The 22,610-nt window shown below is 35.4% G+C and overlaps 3 protein-coding genes across 4 annotated transcripts in view; all 3 read right to left on the bottom strand.

The window, feature by feature from the left end:
* The window catches only part of LOC121971579 (putative lipase ROG1), a 28,857-nt gene extending 27,379 nt beyond the window's left edge, over nt 1–1,478 (bottom strand). For both annotated transcript variants that reach the window (XM_042522900.1, XM_042522901.1), the window contains exons 1-2: nt 991–1,478; nt 828–895 (exon numbers count right to left, since the gene is read on the bottom strand). In XM_042522900.1, the coding sequence (XP_042378834.1) occupies nt 828–895; nt 991–1,307 (385 nt within the window). In that variant the 5' untranslated portion in view covers nt 1,308–1,478. The remainder of the gene's footprint in view (nt 1–827; nt 896–990) is intronic.
* Nucleotides 1,479–2,572: 1,094 nt separating this feature from the next.
* On the bottom strand, nt 2,573–3,952 carry LOC121972898 (zinc finger MYM-type protein 1-like). The gene is made up of 3 exons (XM_042524514.1): nt 3,327–3,952; nt 3,014–3,086; nt 2,573–2,911 (listed from the first exon to the last, which is right to left on the bottom strand). The coding sequence occupies exons 1-3, from the start codon at nt 3,950–3,952 to the stop codon at nt 2,573–2,575; spliced, it is 1,038 nt and encodes a 345-aa protein (XP_042380448.1).
* Nucleotides 3,953–7,832: 3,880 nt separating this feature from the next.
* Nucleotides 7,833–9,338, bottom strand: LOC121973750 (transcription factor MYB36-like). The gene is made up of 3 exons (XM_042525115.1): nt 9,157–9,338; nt 8,701–8,830; nt 7,833–8,593 (listed from the first exon to the last, which is right to left on the bottom strand). Exons 1-3 carry the CDS (start codon nt 9,290–9,292, stop codon nt 7,924–7,926), a joined length of 936 nt encoding a protein of 311 aa, XP_042381049.1. The 5' UTR covers nt 9,293–9,338; the 3' UTR covers nt 7,833–7,923.
* Between the last annotated feature and the right edge of the window lie 13,272 nt (nt 9,339–22,610).

The raw sequence follows: 22,610 nt of genomic DNA, 5'->3' as shown, positions 1-22,610 counted from the left end.
AAGAGTCACCAATTAGCAACTATCATAGACCCATAGGGACATCACAACTTCAGTTTTTTAACTTGTTAGAATTCACATCAAACATGTATGATTGTGAGCTTATAATGACACTAATATATAAACTAGTAAATAAATTTGTGCTTCATAGAACAAAATATTGCTCCATAGTTAAAAGTTCTAGAATCTATAGTTTGAATTTGAACATCCTAGACAGGAGAGAATCATTGTCATCATCCTCCCTGATTGATATACCATCCTTCTTGTTTCTTCATTGGTTTCTAATGGGATCTTCTACGCTGGTGGTATTTTCTCTAAGAAGTATAATTCATGCCATGCTTCTTTAAAAAATGCTTCAGACTCATGATCATGATGTCATTGAAACATGGTGCTCTACTACTAGATCACAACATCTGCTTAGGGTAATTGAGCATGAAAGCGATACTTGTAAGCCATGCAGTACCAAACTGGAACTCAAATTCACAAAAAATAGGAAATAAACTAAAAGCTCGTGCAGGGCGTGACAAAATCTGACACAGATGGAAAGTCATGAAAGAAAATAACAGAAACTACTTTCTACATTCATATGTAGTTGTTTGTTTTGCCATTCAATTATTTCATCATTTTTACTTTTGATTTACCAACCCCAAGTTAATGGATATATTTTTGATAATTAAACAACTTTTAACTCTTCCGAGTGCTTCATGAATCAGCCTCCGTCTAATATTTAAACTTCATATCAAATAAAACAAGGGATAGGAAGAATCAAACAATTAGCAAATCAGGAAGTAAATGAAAAGGGAAAAAGAAAGTTCAATAGCAAAACTCACGGTGGACTATAACTTTGTCCGGAAGTTTTTTAACCAGCTGTTCAGCAGCAAACTTCCAGTCTTCGGCGCTGCAACCAATCGGAAGAAAGTGAAAATTTCTCCGCGGATGGGAGAACAGAAAGATATCGAGAGGGGCAGAAACTGGAAGAAGGAGTCGAGTTACCTCCCGACCAAGCCATTAACCATCACAACTAGATGCTCAGGAAACCTCCCCTGCTGCGCGGCCGACTCGGCGTCCCATAGGTCCTCCCCGCCGCGGACGGACTCCGCCTCCATCTTTTTCCCCTTAGACGCGGGATCCATGAAGCAGGAAGTCATCCAGCGGAGGGAACCAGCCTTTTCACCGACGGTACCCGGCTCCTGCCTAGTGGATCGCCGCCGTAACCCTAATCTCTCGCCCAATCCGCCTCTGGGGCGACGGATCCAGGGCACCCTAAAGTCGAACCTCGACGACCGGAGCATGGCGTCGGCGGCGAGCATCCGTGGCCGACACGAGGGCGGGAGCTTGGCTTCCAGTGGTCAAGCGAGAGAGTTTTTCCTTCCGTTAGCTCGCCACCGCAGCGATGCGATGGAGATATTTTTCTAACTACAAAACTCCGACATCCGTTTTTAACGGCCGTGAACCTGCTTTGCTTATGTGCATCACGCGCCTGGACCGACTCTGCGCCATTGCTCACGAATTAATTTATAGGTGTAAGAATTTTTTTTTCGTATAAACATGGGTCCGCTAGAAATTCATCGCTGCGTCAAGCGATGCGGGACCATGGGATTCCCGCAAAACAGCCAATCTCCCGGAAGTAGGGTTAAAATCTGATTCGATCGTACTAATTAAATTGAAAATCAAACCAATCAAATTAATAAATAATAATTATTAATTTAATTTTTTTTATCAAATTAATCGATTTTAACAGCCGATTGTGATATTGAACATCCAAAGTATTAAGAGTAGTAAAAATAATTAATGACATATCAGTTAATTAATCCAAGTATCAATTTAATCAAAGTTTAAATTTAAAAATTAAAATTGAATTCTAATAAATTGAATAAGTAATATTTAAAAAAATAAAATTAATCGAACAGTTATGATAGATTATTTTAATTTTATTAAGAGTAGTCGGAACTAACTCAGATGTAAATAATTCGGCTAAACTGTATCCATTTTATAAGAGCACGATAATCCAAGGTGGGTTACTATGATACCATGTGGGCTTGCTGTATTCCTAAGTGGGTTTACTGTCACGCCAATGTGAAGTTGCTACAAGTACAACTAGAGTTCCCCACTCAAAAGGTCTCTTTTTCTTTAGTTGTCTTGGGACATATTTATAGGTTTTTAGGTTTGTATTCACACTCGGTGGTGGATCCAAGAATTCAATCATAGAGGGACGGTCGTGATCTGAGTGCGGCAAATTTTTTTTTAATAGTAATAACTTCTATGTAATTAAAAAATATTTTTCAAATAACTTGGCATATAGAAAAAAAAAGGTACAATATTATAAAAAAAAACTCGTACAATAATATTAAAATATTAAAGCAATCTACTAACGAATACGTGACAATTGCATTCTTCAAGACTCTATGTTCTGAAAACGCTGTAAAATTGGCTCATTGTCGACAGTATTAAAAACATATTTCTCGATATAGACTATCAAACTATCACTCATCCATTCATCTCCAATCCTGTTTCGCAAATCTATTTTGACAATATTCATTGCCGAAAACACTCTTTCAACGGTTGCAGTAGCAACTTAAAGAAGTAAGGCTAGCTCAATCATCCGATAAACCAAAGGAAACACGCGGTTCTTCATTGTTTCAATCATTTTCTTTGCAAGAGCTCCCAAATCTGAAATGTCTTCAAACCGTTCATCTGATCTGACGTCATCAATATATGTTTCAAGCTCTTGTTCAACTAACATCCGCTCATTCCAAGAAAAATCATCCTCATAAAAATGAGTCAGACGCACTACTTTCTGTACATCAAATCTAAAGAACGAGTTTCTAGGATCAAGGCATGACATATAAATCAGCAAATCTATAGTTGTTTCAGATAAACGACTATCCATCACCTGTAGAATAATATCGATAACCTACAATTTAAAAATCAAACAACAAAAGTAAAAAATTAATAAATATGTTACTGTTTAAAAGAATTTAATTGATGATAAACAAAAATAGAATTATGAAGTTACCTCACAAAAGATTTCAACATGGTAATAGTGATAAAAATTAACATTTTTTCCATCTCTCTTCAAACTACTACGACTGTTGATGTTATCTGTCATATTAATTATTTCAATGGAATGAGTGTTACAAAACTTCTTCACATCCTCAAGTAAAATATTCCATCCAGAATCTCTCAACTTTTGCAATTTGCATTTCACATTATTGATCAAATACATCGCATTCACAATATTTTGATCTTTCTCTTGTAGAACGGTTGACAAATGATTTGTGATTGCCAATATACGTTTCATAAATAGTAGAATAAACACAAATTCTTACCTCTTCATTCTTTCAACCAAAGTTCTACTTAAACCCTTAGAAGAACGATCACCATCATCAATCAAATTTTGAAGAACCTCTATAACAGATGGGCACATTTGTTCAATACGACATAAAGTTGAATGATGAGACCCCCATCGTGTATCTCCAGGTCTAGCTAGATTAGTTTCTTGGTTTAGTCCTCTACCAGAACTAATATCTCCTCTTTCAAGAAGTTTAACTTTTTTGTCATGTTTAAGTTGTCGAAGTTTGTCAGCCCTTTTGCAAGATGATGCATATGTGTTCACAATCGAACCAACAATCCACATGAAATCACAAACATATTGATTTGTTTGAGCAATGGCTACAACCACTAGCTGGAGTTGATGAGCAAAACAATAAACATACCATGCATACGGATTTTCTTTCATTATCAGTGACTTTAAGTCATTAAATTCTCCAGACATATTTGAAGCACCATCATATCCTTGACCCCTCAATCTCGCCACTGACAAACCATACTTAGCAAATAAAGAGTCGATTGTCTCATTCAAACAAGCAGCTGTAGTTGTTGCAACATGAACTACAACCATAAATCGTTCAATCACCTCTCCATGTTTGTTCACATATCTAATAACAACTGTCATTTGCTCTTTCACTGAACAATCACGAGCCTCATCAAGTAGTAAAGTGAATCACCTATCTCCAAGATCAGCTAGAATAGCATTTGTGGTCTCAACTACACTAACATTCACCAATTGCTTTTGAATTTTTGGGGCAATCATTTGATTATTTCCAAGTGCATTCATTCCAACAACTGCCGCAACTTCTAGACACTCTGAGCTATACCATTTGAGTAATTCTAAAAAATTTCCTCTATTGGTTGATGTCGAAGACTCATCATGTCCCCAAAAAGGCGATCCTTGTAACAACAAAAATTGAATTACTTTTAAAATGGAAGTCAAGCGTTTGCGATAAGCAACTTCAAGCTTATGTTTCCCCGATGAAAATGAATACTCCACACTTTGTCTTTGATTCTTAAAACTCTCAAACTGTATTCTTGTCTCATTGTGTGCACTACCAACTTCACCTACATGCTCATTGAATTTTTCAATTGCTTTTTTCCAATTTATGAAACCAGATCTCGTAAACACATCATCTCCTCCAAACCCTATATTGCTAGGTCTAAAAAGATAACACCATAAATAAAAGGTTGCATCCTTTGAAACACGATACTCCAACCAATCACGGTCTTTAAACCAAACCTCTCTAAAATATTTATTGTCTTTACCCATTTTTTTTCTTGGAAAATTATGGCCTCGAGGTTGACAAGGGCTCATAGCAACATATTTTTTTCGAATACGATCTCTAGCACCAACATCATACTCTTCAATCAATTTTCGTAAATCAGGATCAACAACAATTTATACTTCACTACTAAGATTTTCAATATTTTCAAATAAAATTTGCGGAGGAGGAGAAGGAGGTGGTGGTGGTTGTGGTACAGGAGTAAATTCTTCATCCAGAACACTAGACGGTTCAATTAAACTCCTCTTTGCAAAATATTTCAACAGTTTCTACAAATTATAATGTATGAGAAAAAATTATCAACATAAAGTAATGTGAACAATTTAACAATAACACAAATAAATTATTTAACATCATTTCTTTTAAAAAAATAAAATTAATTTAGCATAAATTATCAATATTCACAAATTATAATTAACTAACAGCTAATAAAAAAATTAATTACATATTCGGAGTTTATACAAAAATTAAATTACAAATTATCCAACCATTAAATATACAAAATCTAAATTTTCAATTATCCAACAATAAAATATAAAAAGCAACTAAACATTTAAACAATCAAACTTTAAAATTGTTAATTGTATCATACATTATAATCAAGAAACAATCAAACAATTATTAAAAAAATAAAATAAAATAAAATCTAGTAATCCACTTACCTGAAGGCAATGTTTTAAAAAGCACAAAGCGCGATGAAGCGCCGAGTCCAAGCTTCAAGCTTTATAAGCTTAAGCGAGCTTAGGACAATTTTAAGCGTAAAAAAGCGTTTTTGATTTTTAAATAAAATTTAATTATTTTAAATAAATAAATAGATCAAATAATACTTAAACATGATAAATTTAAGTCTCATGCATAAATTTTTCACATGTTTAGAAAGGCAAAAGTCACAAAATTTATAATATCCATCAGTTTTCAGTTTTCACAATAAAAGAACATAAAAAACTAGATATTATCTAATTCCTTGTCTGATTCTAATTCGATCTCCTCAATTTTTCTCGATAATAGGCAGATAGGGAGTTTATGGCAGATTATGTCTTTTCTCTCAAGAGTTGAGAGACGTTGTGTCTCTTCATTTTCTCTAAATTTTTTTCCTTATATTCTTTAAAAATTTACAAATCAATTAAAATTATAAATAAAAAATCACGCTTAAGCGCTATTAAGTGCGTTTAATCATGCTTAATTTGGTCAAACATACTTTGATCGCTTTTTCCCCCGCTTTCACCTAAAGTGAAGCTTTTCTTCCTCGCTTCGTGCTTAAGCGACGCTTAATGACGCTTTTTAGAACACGGCCTGAAAGCTGAAGGCTTCACCTTTGGGCTTTGCCGCTTTGCCGCTTTGATCGGCACTCGGTAGAGAGAAAAAAAAGCCTTTGGACGCAAGGCTTTGCCGCTTTGGTCGGCGCTCGATAGAGAGCAAAAAAAATAAAGGGCAAGATCACAAGGTTTTGTGAGTGGCGGAAACCAAAAACGGAGGAGAATCAATATGTATAAAAGGGAAATATGTCCTCAGGAGATAAATAAAAATATAAAAAGTAAATCTGATTAGGGTAAAATATGTATCCTCAGGAGATAAATAAAAATATAAAAAGTAAACCTTTATATATATGGAAACGTGTCAACGTGGACATGTGGACGTGGTTCACAATTAAAAACATGAATTGGTCTTCGTATCTTCGAGACTTCGACTCTTCGTTTTCTCCGCTTACCGCTCCGCTCGTGTTTTTTCTACGGTTGCTGGCTGCTGCGAGTGCCTGTGAAGTCTGTGAAGAGTTTCTTACCACCCCGATTTTTTTTTGGTTCCACCCCCGGTACATCCGCCCTTGTTCACACTGTCTAATGCTGACACATTTACAGGGATGTGGTGGGATAATGTGCCTTAAACTTAAGGACATCCATAGTTGTTAGAGCCCATTGAAAACTCCTTCGTTGTCATATCTGCGCTACATCAAAAGTTAAAAACCTCACACCCCTCTTCACTATCAAAAAACCTCTCAATAACTTTTTCATAGGTCTCACACTTTTCATTATATATATTTCATTATCTCTCCTTCATATTTACATTTTATATAATTAAATTTTAATAAAATTTAAATTTATAAATTACTAACATAAAATAACTTTTATAAATGAGAGTTGAGGAAAGAAGTCGAAAGCAAAGATAACAATGAATGAAAAAAATATGAAATCGATAATGTATTTATAAAAAAATTAAATTAAAAAGATAAATTTAACCATTGAACAACGGCTAAAATAGTCGTTGTTCAACGGCTAAAATAGCTGTTGTTTTTTTCTTTACAATTATTAACAAAAAATAATATTAAAACAAAAACAAAAAGTCGAAGAAGTGACTCCGTAACCACAGAACCGCTTCTTCGATTCAAGGGAAAAACCTCCCTCCACAGTGGAGGGAGGTTTTTCCCTTGCTGTGAGCTTACAGAGCTCCCACTTGGATGCTCTAATTGAGCCATGTGACGTGCCCTAGAGCAATGGTGGTATGGCAAGAGGTTTGACAATTCGCTCATACAATGAAAACTTGATTCTCATGCAAGGTGAATCTGTAAGGATCAAATTTCTGATGATGTGTATCGTGCTTCCTAAATTTACTTAGTGGATAAAATATAAAACTGGATCATCTATCGTGTTGTAAGCTCTAAGCTCTCGATATAAAATAAAAAAATTAAAATTGAACCATGTGACCTAGTACTATTCATAGGGGGAAGTTACTCCATATCAATTACCCTTCCTAGCATTCAGGGTCATCATAGTAGTTTAGGGCTCCATGAAAAGAATGTTTCATAGATTCTCTCCATCTAACCCTGTTTCACCTTCTAGTAACATATATATTGGGCGGTGCTTGCGCTCTCTCCTTGCTTAATTATGATCTCCAGAAGAGTTCTTTTAATTTTAATATTGAAAGAAAAATAAAATAAAACTAAACTCATATCTCAACTAAAGAATGAAAAAGGAGAAATAGAATCACTAGGATTTGAGATAACTGAGAGTAGCATCCATCCAAGGTTTTTATATAGGAAATTCTCAATGGATAAATTTGTCAGGTTGTTCTTATTCATAAACAGTCGATCTATATTTTGTAATAATTTTTGGCTAATGACGAATCAATATTTTGTAATAATTCTTGTATCGTGCCACTTTTATGTCTTTTGTGTCCCTTTTTAAAGCATCAGGAGTCTCGTGCTTTATTTGATAAAATCCACAACTATCGTCAACAAAATCTACATCAACTATTACAACATGCATTATGGAATCCAAACATCATCAAGACGGATGCAACCAAATTGTCTCGTCCATTACAAATCTCTGTTGTCATTTTGAAGAATAGAATCTGTCTGGAAGACTGCCGACAAGTCCCAAGAGCTCGATGCCTCCTCCTGGAATTCGCCACTAGAAGTAGCCCATGAATCCCAGCTCTCCTTCTCCCAATTGATTTGTGATCTGTAATCACACAACCCGTTCATCTCGTGTTCATCCTGCTCAAAGAACCCATTTTTATCCTCAAATATTTCATTGTTGATGTGTCGTGCAGCTGATGGGTTCATGTCTGGAGGTGAGTCAAACTGTAGCTTTGAGCAGTTCATGTCGTGCATATGGTGAAGGTTGACTTGACTGCATTCTGTTTGATAGTTTGCCTCAATGGCACAGGCATCCTTCCAAGTGCTGATATGGTCGTTGGTTTGCATCTTGGGCCAAAATGCAGGATTGTGGCACGAAGATAAGGGATTGTAGAGGCTTTGAAGCTTCATATGGAGTTGCATCCTTTCTATGACCGACGTGGGTATGCATTCTGAGTTTATGCTATCGTCAGATATTATTCCAGTAGCTCTCTGACTTTTTTGTTCTTGCAATATTGCATGATGCTTTTTATTCTTCCCGAGAAATCTCTTCTTTAACTTGGTGTTCCAATAGTTCTTGATGCCATTATCTGTTCTTCCTGGTAATTGAGCTGCTATTATTGACCACCTATACATGCAGAGTTAGATGAGTTGAGAATATATATAATTGAATGATTAATTAGAAAGTCAAGAAATCTAAAAGGTTTTGAGTTGTATGATTCAATAACTAACTACCTGCTCCCAATACTAATATAAAGATTACAAATGATGAAGTCTTCTTCCTCGGAGAAGTCACCGTGCTTGATGTTTGGCTGCAGATAATTCAACCATCTTAGTCTGCAACTCTTCCCGCATCTTTTCAACCCTGCAATAATGGCACACTTTAAACACTTGCTACTTTACAACTTGGTTTTCAGATTATTCTCGAATAATTTCTGTTATCTTATTGTTATTCATGCTTGAATGATAAGGAAACAAATCAACAGATATTTTACTAAAGATTGAATCTTCTGAAATATAGACCACATTGAAACATCTGAAATATATATATATCCTCGCAATTAGTATCAAAGTGTTTAAGAGTAAACAGGTAGCTAGTTAAACTTAGCTCATGCATGGAATAACTTGAATAACTTTCTAATGATCAATACTTCTTTTCCTTGGAACAAAAAGCCCAACGAATTCACTAACCAATCTTATGGGGAAGTGCAATCCAGTTACCACCAGTACCATGCTCTTCAATGTAAGCCTTGAGTTTAGCATCCTCCTCAGGGCACCAAGGTCCCCTCTTCACATTAGCCTTGTCACAGCACGGAGCCCTCCCCATCTCTCTCCTCTCTCTTAGTTACACAACTTGAAAGCTTTTAATTTTGATAGACAATAGAAGAACCGTGGCACAAGACCAGGTTAAATAGGAGGAGACTGGGACAGAAAAGTTGCACAGGTTGGATGTGATGCTTAGGACAGGACAAAGCTGCTTTTGACTTGTTATGGTAGAAGGCTTTGCTGAATTGTTCTCGAGGGTTTCGTTTGTCATTGCTTTTGGCCATCTTTGCACAACTTTTCAATGCATGGCCTTTGTTCTCTAGGCAGCAGCTTCAAAGTAAATCTTTTTAGTTTGACATATGGAACTGTTGGACTATCCAAGATCTTATTAGATTGGTTAGCAAAGTTCACCACGGTGACACTGTAGATAACTTTATTGAAAGAAAAAACTTGTCATCGACTACATCCCAAATCCACTGAGCTAAAACTATATTATAATGAGGTTAAGAGACTGATTTCCCATTACCTGTTTAATTTGTTACACCAAGAGTAATAAACTAGCTCGAAAGAAGTAGATAGATTTGGTCAACTTAAGACTATTGTATTCTTTGCTCTATTTCTTCATAATTCATGCACTGGGTTTTACCTGATTTCAAGAAGGAAATGTGTGTACAGGGACGAAGTAATTCAAGATCCCCTATCCACTTGACAACCTTTTGTTTACTTTCTATAGTAACAGCTTGAGTTGATAGTCAACATGGGGATTGTTTCCATTCACAACGAACCCTAATTAACATTTCAACAACCCTATGACTAACCTCATAATTAATCAATTATGAACCATCTTTATGCATTGCAATAGGACTTTAAAAATGAAAGAGTGATTAGTGGCCTTAAGTCTCTTTGACAAGTGGATACATATTTCCCCAATTAATTAACAAAGGGAAGTCGATGGACACCAAAGGAGAGAGAGCCTCACATTGACTTTAATAGTCTGACGTTGAGAAGGGTGCAAAGAACGATATTAAAACTTTCTAAAAAGTAAAATTTTGACACCCTAAAAGGCAATCCCTACTTTGATGATTGTGTGATTAACAAATATATTGGGGAGGATTAGACATAAATAAGAAGAGACTTGGCTTGTGTATTTTTCTTTTTGTCCTTGCCTATTGCTGAGAATCTCATGGGGATAATCTCCCATCAGCAACAAGCCCTCTCTTGACGCTTGGGAAAGGTATATTAGGATAAGCACAAGGGATACCCAAGGGCAATGAACTGGAAATACAAAGGGAGTGAGGTATCAAGGAGGAATTTGATACACCTAATTGGATTCTAGTAAATGAAGCATTAAGGGGTTGCAGTGTCTACTAAGTTACAAGGTAGAAACTTCCACAGTCTCTTAAAGTAAAGGAATAATGAATTATTTTACTGGTGTAAGTGGAAGGCGCACTTGGATATTAAATTGAAGGCCAGGTACTCAGAGTTAAGAAGACCCAGATGGAACTCTGTGCAAAAGAGCTTTTTCTTTTTCAATAAATAAACAATTTTACTTGATGATATTGCTCACAAGCAATGGCGATTTGTGCAAGCAAACATCCAGTGAACTGATCTTGATGGCCCAGTGGGACATCACCAACCGTTCAGGTATAATCTTGTTGCCATGTTGCCACGGAATGCACACGGAAACTGTATTTAAATAGTTGTCGACCTAATTGTGAGAGAGATGAATGATTTGTCGACCTATCTTGGTTAGTTTGCTCAACCAAATTAGATTTCAACCCAATAAAATTGATTGACCTAATCAACTTCATACTGGGTCATCTAGCTAGCCCGACTTTACACGTAAAACACACCTACCATGTGAGTCCAATGATCATATCTATAGGGATGTCAATTTTCTCCGAATCCGATGGAGGATCGGATATCCGACCTGAATAAAGGAGGATATAGAGGGACTACCAATATCTGAACCAAATACTCAATTAAGTTATATATATATATATATATATATATATATATATATATATATATATATATAATATACTTTTATTGAATAATAATAGTAGGATATAAATAAAAAAAATTATTAGTGTAGAAGATATATGATCTTTTAGTGGGTACGAGTATGAGGATAATATCTGATCCTTGGTACGAAGACGGAGGATATGTAATCTGATCTGAACCTGATTAAATTGTCATCCTTTATTATCCAACCTATTTTTGTCCCACTCTCATTCTTTTTGGATGGTTCGACTCATTTGATAAGTCTGATTTGATTGATACATTGGACTCGTTTGATTTATTCGATTCACTCAACTTGCTTAATTTATCCAGCTCGCTTGGACAGCTATACCATATTGCCTACTTGACCAGCAAATTAGCTCAGCTCATCTAGCTCATGCAAATGGACCTTCTTGATTGACCCGTGCAATTGTACCATCTTGATTGACTTGTTCAGTGAGACCAAGCGTTGTGGGTGTTCAATTGGACTAGTCGAGTCTCTAGGTTTAGAGCAATGAGGAATATGTATACATATGAAGCCTTCATGTTTCTTCCCTTTGACGACGAGGCTGGTGTAAAGTTCAAACCTTGAATGGTAGCAACTTCACTTGACGATTCAAAGTCCCTGAAAGTTAACTTTGACCCATCATACTCTACCAAAATCCACAAGTCATGCATGACCCAGAAGTCAAAGCCACAACACTTTGTCTGCTACTTTATGACTTGGAATTATGAGAACAAGTGTTCTTTGATTTGGTTTACCAATCCCTGTCAAAAGTCTTGAGGCCAAGTATCATTGTCCAAAATGGCTACATATGTTGAAAAAATTGTTGTCACTATGTAAGGACGCTGTTGTCTCTCCTAGCTACCATGTAGCATTTTGTACTTCTCATATATTCCATTCCTTCCTTCTTCACCAAAAGCTAGTCGTCCCATGTAATTCTCCATTCTGCTTTTTCTTTATCAAACTTGACGCTTGACCATAATTGGAAGCACAATCCATCTCGTCCACCTGGTAGATGATTGATATGAGACTTTTTTTAATCATATTTTAATAACAGCTAATATTTTGTATTTATTATATTTATTTTATATTTATGTAAAAGTGAATAAATATAATAAAATTCTAAAATGGCATGTTCTGTTCTATAGCATCTTTGAATTGATTGTGATAGATTATAGATATATACAACACAGATTCTCAAACATTTCTAGTTAAATATTAATATACAAGAGTAATATTAATGCATTGACATTAGCATATAAGTTATAGATATAAGATATCAAGTTAAGACATAAGTATATATTAGAGAATATGTACTTAATTGAACCGTCATGAGAATATTTCATGGATTGTTATATGAGTATCATAAATATTCTCATAGTGACTATTAATATAAACATTCTTTTGACCTGAAATCACTACGGTTCTCTACATAAGAAATTGTGTACTTTAGTATCGATAAACGTCACCTATAATAAGATTAATTATAAAATTATTTACAGGGTATGCAATGAGTTATGTGGAGGGATGTGAATGATGTAGATGAAATTTGTCACTTTCATATAACGGAAGTGATGTTTGTGAGCCCCTTGATTAAGTAAGACAACTAAAATGTGTTGGTCCCGGTGCGGTCGGTTAGAGGGGATGAATTGCTTGAAATTAAAAATATACCATTCTCAAAGCTTTCGACTTTTAGATTAGGCAACCACTATAATAAGCAAAATTAAATTGTATAAAAATAAAAGAGGCTACCGAATTTTACTTAGTTACAACTAGTGAAGTTGTTAATCTAAGGCATTGAAAGCACTAATAAAATTCTCCTTTCATCGTTGGCGGAGAAGTCTCTTACAAGTGTTGGAAGTACATAAAATGTAAACTGAATGAAGAATTCGAAGTACAAACTAGTCATTTGCTAACATGACAACTCCAAGAGCCTAGGTCATCTCCGGGTGCCCCCAACGTGACAAACTTTATCTTGATGCAATCACTTCGTAACGGTTTGAAGATGAAAATTTTCATGTTCGAGCACCTATACCATGTTCGGGCTCTCTGACCGTTATTAACGTGGACCCAAAAAGTGATCCACTGCGATGAGGTGCCCGTTAGGCACCCTGGTGGTCCAGGCACCCAAAAAATCTTGTTCGAGCACCCGTATCAGTCAACTTCACCGTCCGGTGCCTTCTCCGATCGCTAGCTCCTTCTCCGGTCGATGGCGCCTTCTCCTATCGCTTGGATGATCCTCCGACCTTTCAGAGTTGAGCTCACCCGAATCCAACTCGGACATTCTCCTCGAATAGTCTTCCGCTCCGACTTCTCGTCCCTCGGAAGCGTCGCGCACGCCCTTCTTGCTTCACTGATGTACTTTTCCGCAGCTTCTCATCCCTCGGATGCACCGAGCTTGTCGAGTTGATTCCCTTACCATCCTTCTCATCTGCTACATCTTTCGTTCGACTTCTTGTGATTCAAAGCCCTTGCACACTTAAACACATGGATCAAATATACATGATCTAACTTGACTTGGTTGATCACATCAAAATCACCATGGGGTACTTACAATCTCCCATTTTTAATATGAATCAATCCAAGTTAAGTTAGGGTTTAACAAAAAATAGTAAAATAAATTAATATGCAAATTTAAGCATTTAATACAAAAAAAAATGTATTTCCCCTAGACTTAATCTTTTCTCTTCCCCTTTGATCATATTGACTAAGACTTACAAACAAATGTGTGACATTTATTTTTAGAAAATATGAATTTTTACAATTTAAAAGCTAGTTTTTAGAAAAATAATTTTAAAGATTATTTTTATTTTTGAAAATTTCTAAAAATATTTGTCACTGTTAAACACAATATTCCAGAATTGTGATAAAATTTTTACGAATAAATAAAATTAATATAAGTAATAATTAATTATTTTATACAGAGATATATTTTTTTAAAAAAATATTTTAAAATATATTTTGAGTTTGAAAATTTTTACAAAATTTTTTGAGTATGTAAAATAGAAAGTATTTGGGTAAAAAAATAGATTTTCGAAGATTGATTTTTAAACAATTTTTAATATTAAAAATTAATATCTTAGTAAAAAATTTGTAAAAAAATTCATTAACGGTAAAAAAAATTTAAAATTTTTTTTCTACTGAGCAGTAATTCAATCCTTTTTCATGGAAAAATTAGGATCTAATTAATTTTGAACAGAAAAGATATGAAACAATTTATTTAAAAAAATTAGATAATTTTAAGCATGCAAAAAAATATTAAAGTAAATTAAAAAAAATATGCATAAAGATTTAACCTATGCATGATTTTGAAACTCAATAAAAGTTCCTACCTACTGCATTAATAAAAAAATTTCTTGAAATATACTTTCTTGTCATTTTTTTGATTTGACCCTTATAAAATTTATAATATCAATTTAGCTATTGATAATTTCTTAAATTTGAAACAACATAATTTAAACAGATAGAATTTTTCAAATTTTTTTTTCTTTTAATTTTACATTTTCAGTTTTAACTTTATCGAATTCTTCTAGTGGACATGCTTTAGCTAAAATTATTTTTAAACTTATATTTTCCTTTTTCAAATTTATATTCTTAGTTTTAAGCTTACAAAAAGATTTGGACATTGATTTTATAGCAGAATATAACTTATCAAGTGGTAGAAGATATACCTCACTTACCAGATCTGATTCGAAGTTGGATTCTTCTCCTTCACAGATGCTTTCTTCAGATGTAGTTCCCCCTTTATCGATGCTTGCTTCTGAGTTGTTTGGTTCTTTGTGACTAGCCATCAGTGCTAGTCCAGGATAGGCTTCTATCTAGGATTCGGATGATGAACTTTCATACCAAGTAACCTTGAGATTTTTGTACTTGTTTCGCTTTGGCCCTTTGTCTTTCTCCTTCTTGAACTCTGGGCAGTCATCCATCATGTGTCCTTCTTTTTGATAATTGTAGCATCGAATCTTTCATTTGCTCCTTGGATTTTTCTTGGTCTGCATTTTTTTAAACTTGTTATTTTTTTTTTAATTTTCTTACCATACATGCTTCTTGGTCTGCATCAAGGTATGAGTCTGACTCGGGTTCGTCTGTCTTGTTGCCTCTCAATGCTAGATTCTAGCTTGACTCTTTTCTTGTACCTGCACATCTAGATTCATGTAATTCTAATGTCGAAAAAAGTTCTTCTAAGGTACTTACCTCCAAATCCTTAGAGATATAGTAGGCATCTATGATGAGATCCACTCTGGAGTTCTGGGAAAGCCGTTAAGTGCATAGCGGTCTGAATTCCGATTTGTTACCATTTTATTGAGATTGACCAGTCCAGTGATCAGCTCCTTGATCTTAGCATGTAGTCTGACCACTTTCTCACCTTTTTCCAAGTAAAGGTTTGTTAGCTTGCTCCGAAGAATGTCCTATCTTATGCAAGCTTCGCTTCGGATATGCCTGTTGGAGGCAATCTTTGTTGGAGGATCTTGCGGCCGGCTTGAAGGGGGGTTGGATAGACGGCGCCCCCAAATCGCTCGCTTTCTACGTATTTGTTAGTTGTGCAGCGGAATACAAATAATACAAACACAAATACGAAAGATAAATACTAATACAAAGAACAAGAGAGAGCAAGCAAACCAACACGCGCCAATTTACGTGGTTCGGAGATAAAGCTCCTACTCCACGGCGTGTCCGTAAGGTGGACGATCCCTATCCATCGGTGGATTACTCCCCGGAAGACCTCCGGCTAGCTCAAACCTCCTTGTGGGTGGAGAAACCTCACCACAAACTCACCAAGACCTCTTGGATACAAGGGAAACTCTTGAGCACTTGTAGACTACTAATTAGACCTTAACCAAGTCTAATTTCGTCGCCTTGGCCGGCCATACTAAGCTCCTTCTTATAGAGCTTGGAACAAATCAGAACCAGATTGCTACTACCGATCGTCCATGCACCACCGACCGTGCCACCCAACGCTCTCTCAACGGCTCACATAAAGGCATCAGCGATCGATCCATCACCGATCACATACGGTCCATAAAACCCTAAAACTAGATTTACTCAGTACAATCTCTCATGCACTCGCACTCACCCTTATGACTCATTTGACGCTTTCTTCACCTGACCTCTTGCCTTCAAGCCTTTTTCTCGCTCGGATGCATCCAAGCCCGCTCCAATGCCATCCTTCGCGTATGCCTCGAAGTCGCTTCCCTCGGCCCTTGTCCTCGCTGCCTTGTCTACGGTCCCTCGGATGCTCCATCCTTCACCGGACCCGAAGCCGTCAACCTGAGTCACATGTGTCACCTGCAGTCCTGCACAACTCAAGTACACATATCAAATAACGAGAGTAATCCTAACTTAAACCCTTTGCCCAAACACCAAAACACATGGTCCCGCGGACCATTGGGATTGCTCCAACAATCTTGAGGTCTGATGTTACCATGTATTTTGATGTTTGGGCAAAGAGTTTAATTTAGGTTTACCTTTGTATTTGATATATGTATTTGAGTTGTGCAGGTTTACAGGATATACATATGACTCAGCTTCATGGCTTCGGGTTCGGTAAAGGATGGAGCATTCAAGGGACCGTGGACAAGACAAAAAGGACAAGAGCCGAAGGAAGCACACTTCAAGGCATACGCGAAGGATGACATTGGGACAAGTCGCAAGCTTGAATGCATCCAAGGGACGAGAGTCAAAGGAAGTACGTTTGAAGGCAAGCTATCAAGGCTGCAAAGAAGAGTCAAGTGAGTCGTGAGGGTCCGAGTACTGAGAGATTGTACTCTGAGAGGGAAACCCTAGGTTTTAGGGTTTACTAGTTGACTGATGATTTTGTCAGTCAACTGGTGTAGTCAACTGGGAGCGAACAGAATGTCTCTAATTGCTCGGCCAGTGTGGAGTAGTTGACTAGTACTTTTACCAGTCGACTGGTATCGAACCGTTGGGTTGTAACAGTCGAATTTCCACATAGGGCAGTTGACTGGTACTTTTACCAGTTGGTTGGTAGACGGGGTTTTCCAACTCGTAGCCTATATAACGAAGGCTTGGAAGCTTGGTTAAGGCTGACGAAATAAAGGTGATTAACCCCTATTAGTAATCTACCTTGAGTTGTGATTGGAGTATGGTGTATTGATCAAGGTTGTCCAAGGTTTACTCTACCGAGAAAGAGTTCGTGCTAGCCGAAGTTCCAGGGCTTGATCCACCAAAGGATCACAGGGATCGTCCACCTTATCGACAGCTGTAGAGTAGGAGCAAGTTATCTCCGAACCACGCAAATGAGCGTGTCGAGTTTGGTTTGCTTTCTTGTCTTTTAGTTTAGCTTTCCTTATTTATATTAGTTTGTATTTCTGCTGCGTAAGCTAACATTGTAGGAAGCGATAGAATTTGGGGCACTGTCTATTCAACTCCCCTTCTAGCCGACCATCTGATCTTCAACAAGTGGTATCAGAGCAAGGTCATACTTCACTGGACTAACCGTCAAGAAGAGCAACTTCCAAGGGTGACCGGTTTGATTGCTCCGCCGAAGTATAAAGGAGGAACCTTATAGGACATCACGTACTGGATGATGAAGATGGAGGTCTTCTTCGAAACGGATTGGGACACTATGATGGTTGTCAAGGAGCCATTCAAAGTCCCAAGAGATAAGAAAGGGAAGAAACTTCGACCACACTATTGGATGAAAGAGTAAGCCTCACGATCAAAGGCAAATACAAAGGTAATATCAATTTTAATTGATATTTTACCTAATTATGTGGTGAGTTGTGTAGGTGAATATGAGAATTCCCATGATTTGTGGAGAAAAGTGAAGAAGGTTCTAGACAAAGAACTTATGCCTACACAAGAAGAAAAAAAATCCAAAGAAAAGTATAAAGTGACTCAAGTGGAGGAGAAGCAATCAAAAGGTGATGTGTGTTCAACTTCCGAGGAAAAGGAAGATGAGGAATCATCCACATCTTCAAGGGTTGAAGAAGAATTCAAGACAAGTGAAGAGGAGGTCTTGGAAGCCAATCTAGCGAGCACCTCCACTAAAATAAAGTCAAATGGCCACATCATTTGCTTCGGGTGCAATAAGAAGGGGCAACAAGAGTAGGCATCCTATGGGAAGAAGGTATCTCCTAAACCCAATCAAGTTAATTTAAATACTAACATGGGTTGTAGAAATAAAGAAGCCCAAAAGAGGAGAATGTGTATAGTATGCTTCACGTGTGGGGAGAAGGGTCACTACCACACCAAATACCCCAAGAAGAGGGAGATCAAGAAGCTAGAGCATTTGAAGAAATGGGAGAAGAAGAGAAGCTCAAGTCAAGGGGGAGCTTCAAGGGTAAGGGAGGAATATCCTAATTTGAATTGTAATTCAAATTTTCATTTTCCCATGCATGCTAGGAATAAATTTCATTATTTACCCATACAAAATTTTGAATTTAAATATCATGATAGAAATAGAGTTAATATAGATCATAACCCTAGGAGACCTAGACAATTTAGTAATGGTTGACCTAAGGAGAACCAAGGCATTAATCCCAAGAAGGGGAGACACATGCCTAGAAAGGGTAGGTCTAGGAATATCCAAGGTGGACATGTTGACTATAGGTTTAGGAACCTAGAAAGAGAAAATTAAGATTTGAAGGCAAAGCTTGATCAATTGGAGAACACCCTAGAGAGATTAAAGGTTGGATCTAAAGGGTTAGATATGATGTTGGGTAGTTAAAGACCCAACAATGATAGATCGGGTTTGGGATACCGATCTAATATCTCTAAGGCTAAGGGAAAGTCTTATACTAGGTTTGCATATAACTATGGCAAGGATGAGGTGTCGAAGGTGTTAGATTTTGAGGGATATCCTAAGACAATCATCTTACGATTTTTACTAAATATAGATTCAGTATTTGAGTGCATATTATATATTTGATTGTCTTAAACTCATTTACTGAATGCCCGTAATATAATTCATAACATGAGAGAAATTATTATTGGATCACAACTAGTGATTATCTCTACATGTGCAATTATGAACGTATTAGAATTTCCCTAGTCGTCGAATTGATGCATTCGATCATCATCAATTCTGTAAGACTAGCATGAGTTATACTCATTGGTTCGCCAAGTAGTTGTTTTCTCATTGGCTGGAGACATTGGGATGTCGAGAGTTAAACGTAGATGTTAGTTATGGTAACTAGTTCATTAGAATGACTCACTGTAAGACTTCATATGATTATCTATATATATGGATATGTCTGTGAAGCTCTTACTATAGCTCAAATGCAAGTTTCCTTCGACTCGAGGTATACAATTCATCTTGGTTATGGAGACTTATAATTTGACATCTTAAGCAAGAATCTCATTAAGGTGTGGACCCGGGATGATTGGCTATAAGTCGAAATGCCCGAAGATGTTTGGATAGCCGACAGAGGATTCACCGTTCCTTGTGAGGAGACGTATACCCTATGGTCACTCGTTAGGATTATTACTCAAAGTCTTTAGCCAAAGTATCACATGTTAAGAGTACGAGACTCTTATACACATGTACGAGTAATTTGAATCCGTAAAACAAGGAAGTATTACTTGGACTAGTGTGACGTAGTCAGTCTAGTGGGGACAGACACATGAACCATGTCCTGAACTAAGTGGGTATAAGACGAGTGAAAGGAACAAGGCATGACTCACTGTAGCCGCTAAGAGTTTAGAATTAGATCTAAGATCAACTATGATTTTTCGGCTAATTGGCGATCATGATGTACTACTAGGTGTCACTCATGATTATTCTATAATTGAGTAGTTAATTATGAACGACCAAGATAAACCAAAAACCTATTGGGTCACACGCACTAACGAGTCTCTCAAAAACATAAAATAAGTTAAAAATATGATTCTTAGATCGAGAGATAAATGTTTAATTGGACTATACATAAGACAAATATGGAAATATTTGTCATAATGGAAGCGCAAATGGGTTATATTTCTTATGGTAGAGTTGAACTATATTTAATTTAATCATGAATTAGTCATGAACTAACTTGGTTTAATTGTGAACCAAACCAAGGGGTTAATGGGCTAATTTTTTGTTAACGGATAATGGGTTGGATTTGGGCTTTCTAATCCAACTAATTAAAAAAGATTATATATAAATGTAATTGAGAGAGAATTAGATACAAGTTTCATTATTTGGTTGATTGGTTTTTGAAAACTCAATCCTCCTCTCCCTCTCCTCTCTCTCCCGCCGCCAACAAGAGGGTGCTCTCTCTTGTTGCTGTGACCACCACAAGGGAGAAAATTCGCCCTTGTGTGCTTCTCTTCTTCTTCCTCTTGATCCCTCTTCTTCGCTCGTGACTTATAACTTCCGAAGGAGAGGCTTATACTCAAGGAGTTGTCTTGAGGAGCTCGGCATGGATATGAATAGAGGCGAGGTTCGACAACGTCGCTACTGTTGATGCCCTTCTTGTTACAAGTCATCCATAAGATATATCTAGAGTAAATTTACTTCTCAAAACATGTTAATTATGCGATCATGTTTGACATGTTGTATCTTGTATGCGTGTGATGTGTATGATGTAATAATTAAGAATTATTATTATTTTATTTTTCGTTGTGCATGTTTACGAAACGTGTTCTAACACGAACTCGCATCAAGCATATCCAAACAGTGGTATCAGACTCTGATCGTGCTTCGATATGATCGTAAAATTACTTTATGGTTTGTAATTAGTGTTGTAATTAATTTTGAATTTTTTTAGAATTATTAAGACTTTTTCTATTTTTGGAAGTTTCCTAAATTGTTAGGAAAATCTATTTTAAAAATTTCTAATATAATTTTGAGAAATTAAATTTAGAAATATTATTTTAATTAAAAATTATCATTTCTGGACTTGTCTGAAATTTTAAGAATTATTTTATTTTTGAAAATTTTCCTAATTTATTAGGTAATACCAAATATGAAAAGATTCTAAAATTATAGAAAAAATCTAGATCTGAGATATTCTAAATTAAATTATAGAATTAATTTTTTCTAAAATTTTTTGATTTATTAAAATATTTTATTTTTGGAAACTTTACTAAATTATTAGGAAATACCAAATTTGGAAAGATTTGAAAAATCATTAAAAATCTAGATTTAAGATATTCTAAATTAAATTATAGAATTAATCTTTTATAGAATTTTTGGATTCATTAAAATATTTTATTTTTTAAAAGTTTCCTAAATTGTTAGGAAATACTAAATTTAGAAAGATTTAGAAAATCATAAAAAAATCTAAATTTAAATTATTCTGTAATAAATTAAGAAATATTAATTATTTATTTCCTAATTTGTTAGGAAATTAATTTGAAAATTTATTTTCAAAATAATTAAAGAATTTTGATTGACAGAAATATTATAGATGAAATATGTTAATTAAATTTTAAAATTAGTTTCTTAATTTGATTAGATAAGTTTTGATTTATTAAAATTAGATTTATAACATATTTTTATTTCTAAAATAGAATTATAACCTATATAAATTTATGTCATGTTCATATCATATTGTATGTCATGTAGATGCATTAATTATGACATGATTAAATTTTTATCATACTGTGTGATGTGATTAGATCTTACCATATGTGTGATGTGTCATGCTATGTCATGCGTACGATGTGTCATGTCATTATTTATGTCATACGTAAGACGTGTCATTATTTATGTCATGCATGTAATGTCATTTAGATAGAATATTTGCATGATGTAGATGAAACTAAATCTCTTACTCAATATTAAAACCTACACCATTCGTTAATATGATAAGAACCAGAGTTTAAGTTCTTGTTTGAGTTGTTAGCTAAAGTCAAGCTCAAACTTGAAATTAAATATATTCAAACCATAGAGATACAATCTCATGATTAACGGGTCAGTTTTAAACTTGAAGCATTGATTTGTTGTGTCAAAGACATGATAAATGTGAATAGAGGTAAAATTAGGTGATATGCATTTAATGTATACTTGTTAATGTGTTAACAACCCGATGTTTATGCGAAGATCAATCAGTTGCTAGCATAATGTGATAGTTGCATATAAGTAATATGCAATCGGTAAACTTGTTACCTTCCGATATAGCTAAGAATGACTTGTTGGCCAAAGTCAAGGTTAATTTTATCAGTAGTGGATATCAACCCACTTGAAGAAAACCTATCATCTCTCGAATTCAAAAATAAGGATATTTAAATTGATAAATAAGCGGGCTTTTATGTAAATTATTTACATAAATAATATCATATCTTTCATACATTCTCGTTTTCGTATTTCTAGGTTAACCATTTAATTATGACTTCTGTTAATCTGCGTTTGATTTTGGACTCGAACAAACTGATTAGGCTAAACTTCTTGGACTGATTTCAAAATTTAAGAATTGTTCTCAAAACT

Source organism: Zingiber officinale, chromosome 4A (genome assembly GCF_018446385.1).
Source record: "Zingiber officinale cultivar Zhangliang chromosome 4A, Zo_v1.1, whole genome shotgun sequence".
In the NCBI taxonomy this organism is placed as follows: Eukaryota; Viridiplantae; Streptophyta; class Magnoliopsida; order Zingiberales; family Zingiberaceae; genus Zingiber; species Zingiber officinale.
Note: the sequence above shows the minus strand (reverse complement) of the source record. Positions and strands in the feature narration are given on the sequence as shown.

Excerpts from the sequence above, each read along its gene's own strand:
- LOC121972898 (XM_042524514.1), bottom strand. The coding sequence starts at position 3,952 with ATGACAGTTGTTATTAGATATGTGAACAAACATGGAGAGGTGATTGAA. Across the intron at positions 3,087-3,326 it reads TTGGTTGAAAGAATGAAGAG|TCGTAGTAGTTTGAAGAGAG; the intron begins GTAAGAATTTGT and ends TAACATCAACAG. Across the intron at positions 2,912-3,013 it reads ATGTTGAAATCTTTTGTGAG|GTTATCGATATTATTCTACA; the intron begins GTAACTTCATAA and ends TTTAAATTGTAG.
- LOC121973750 (XM_042525115.1), bottom strand. The coding sequence starts at position 9,292 with ATGGGGAGGGCTCCGTGCTGTGACAAGGCTAATGTGAAGAGGGGACCT. Across the intron at positions 8,831-9,156 it reads TGCACTTCCCCATAAGATTG|GGTTGAAAAGATGCGGGAAG; the intron begins GTTAGTGAATTC and ends CCATTATTGCAG. Across the intron at positions 8,594-8,700 it reads TATATTAGTATTGGGAGCAG|GTGGTCAATAATAGCAGCTC; the intron begins GTAGTTAGTTAT and ends CTGCATGTATAG.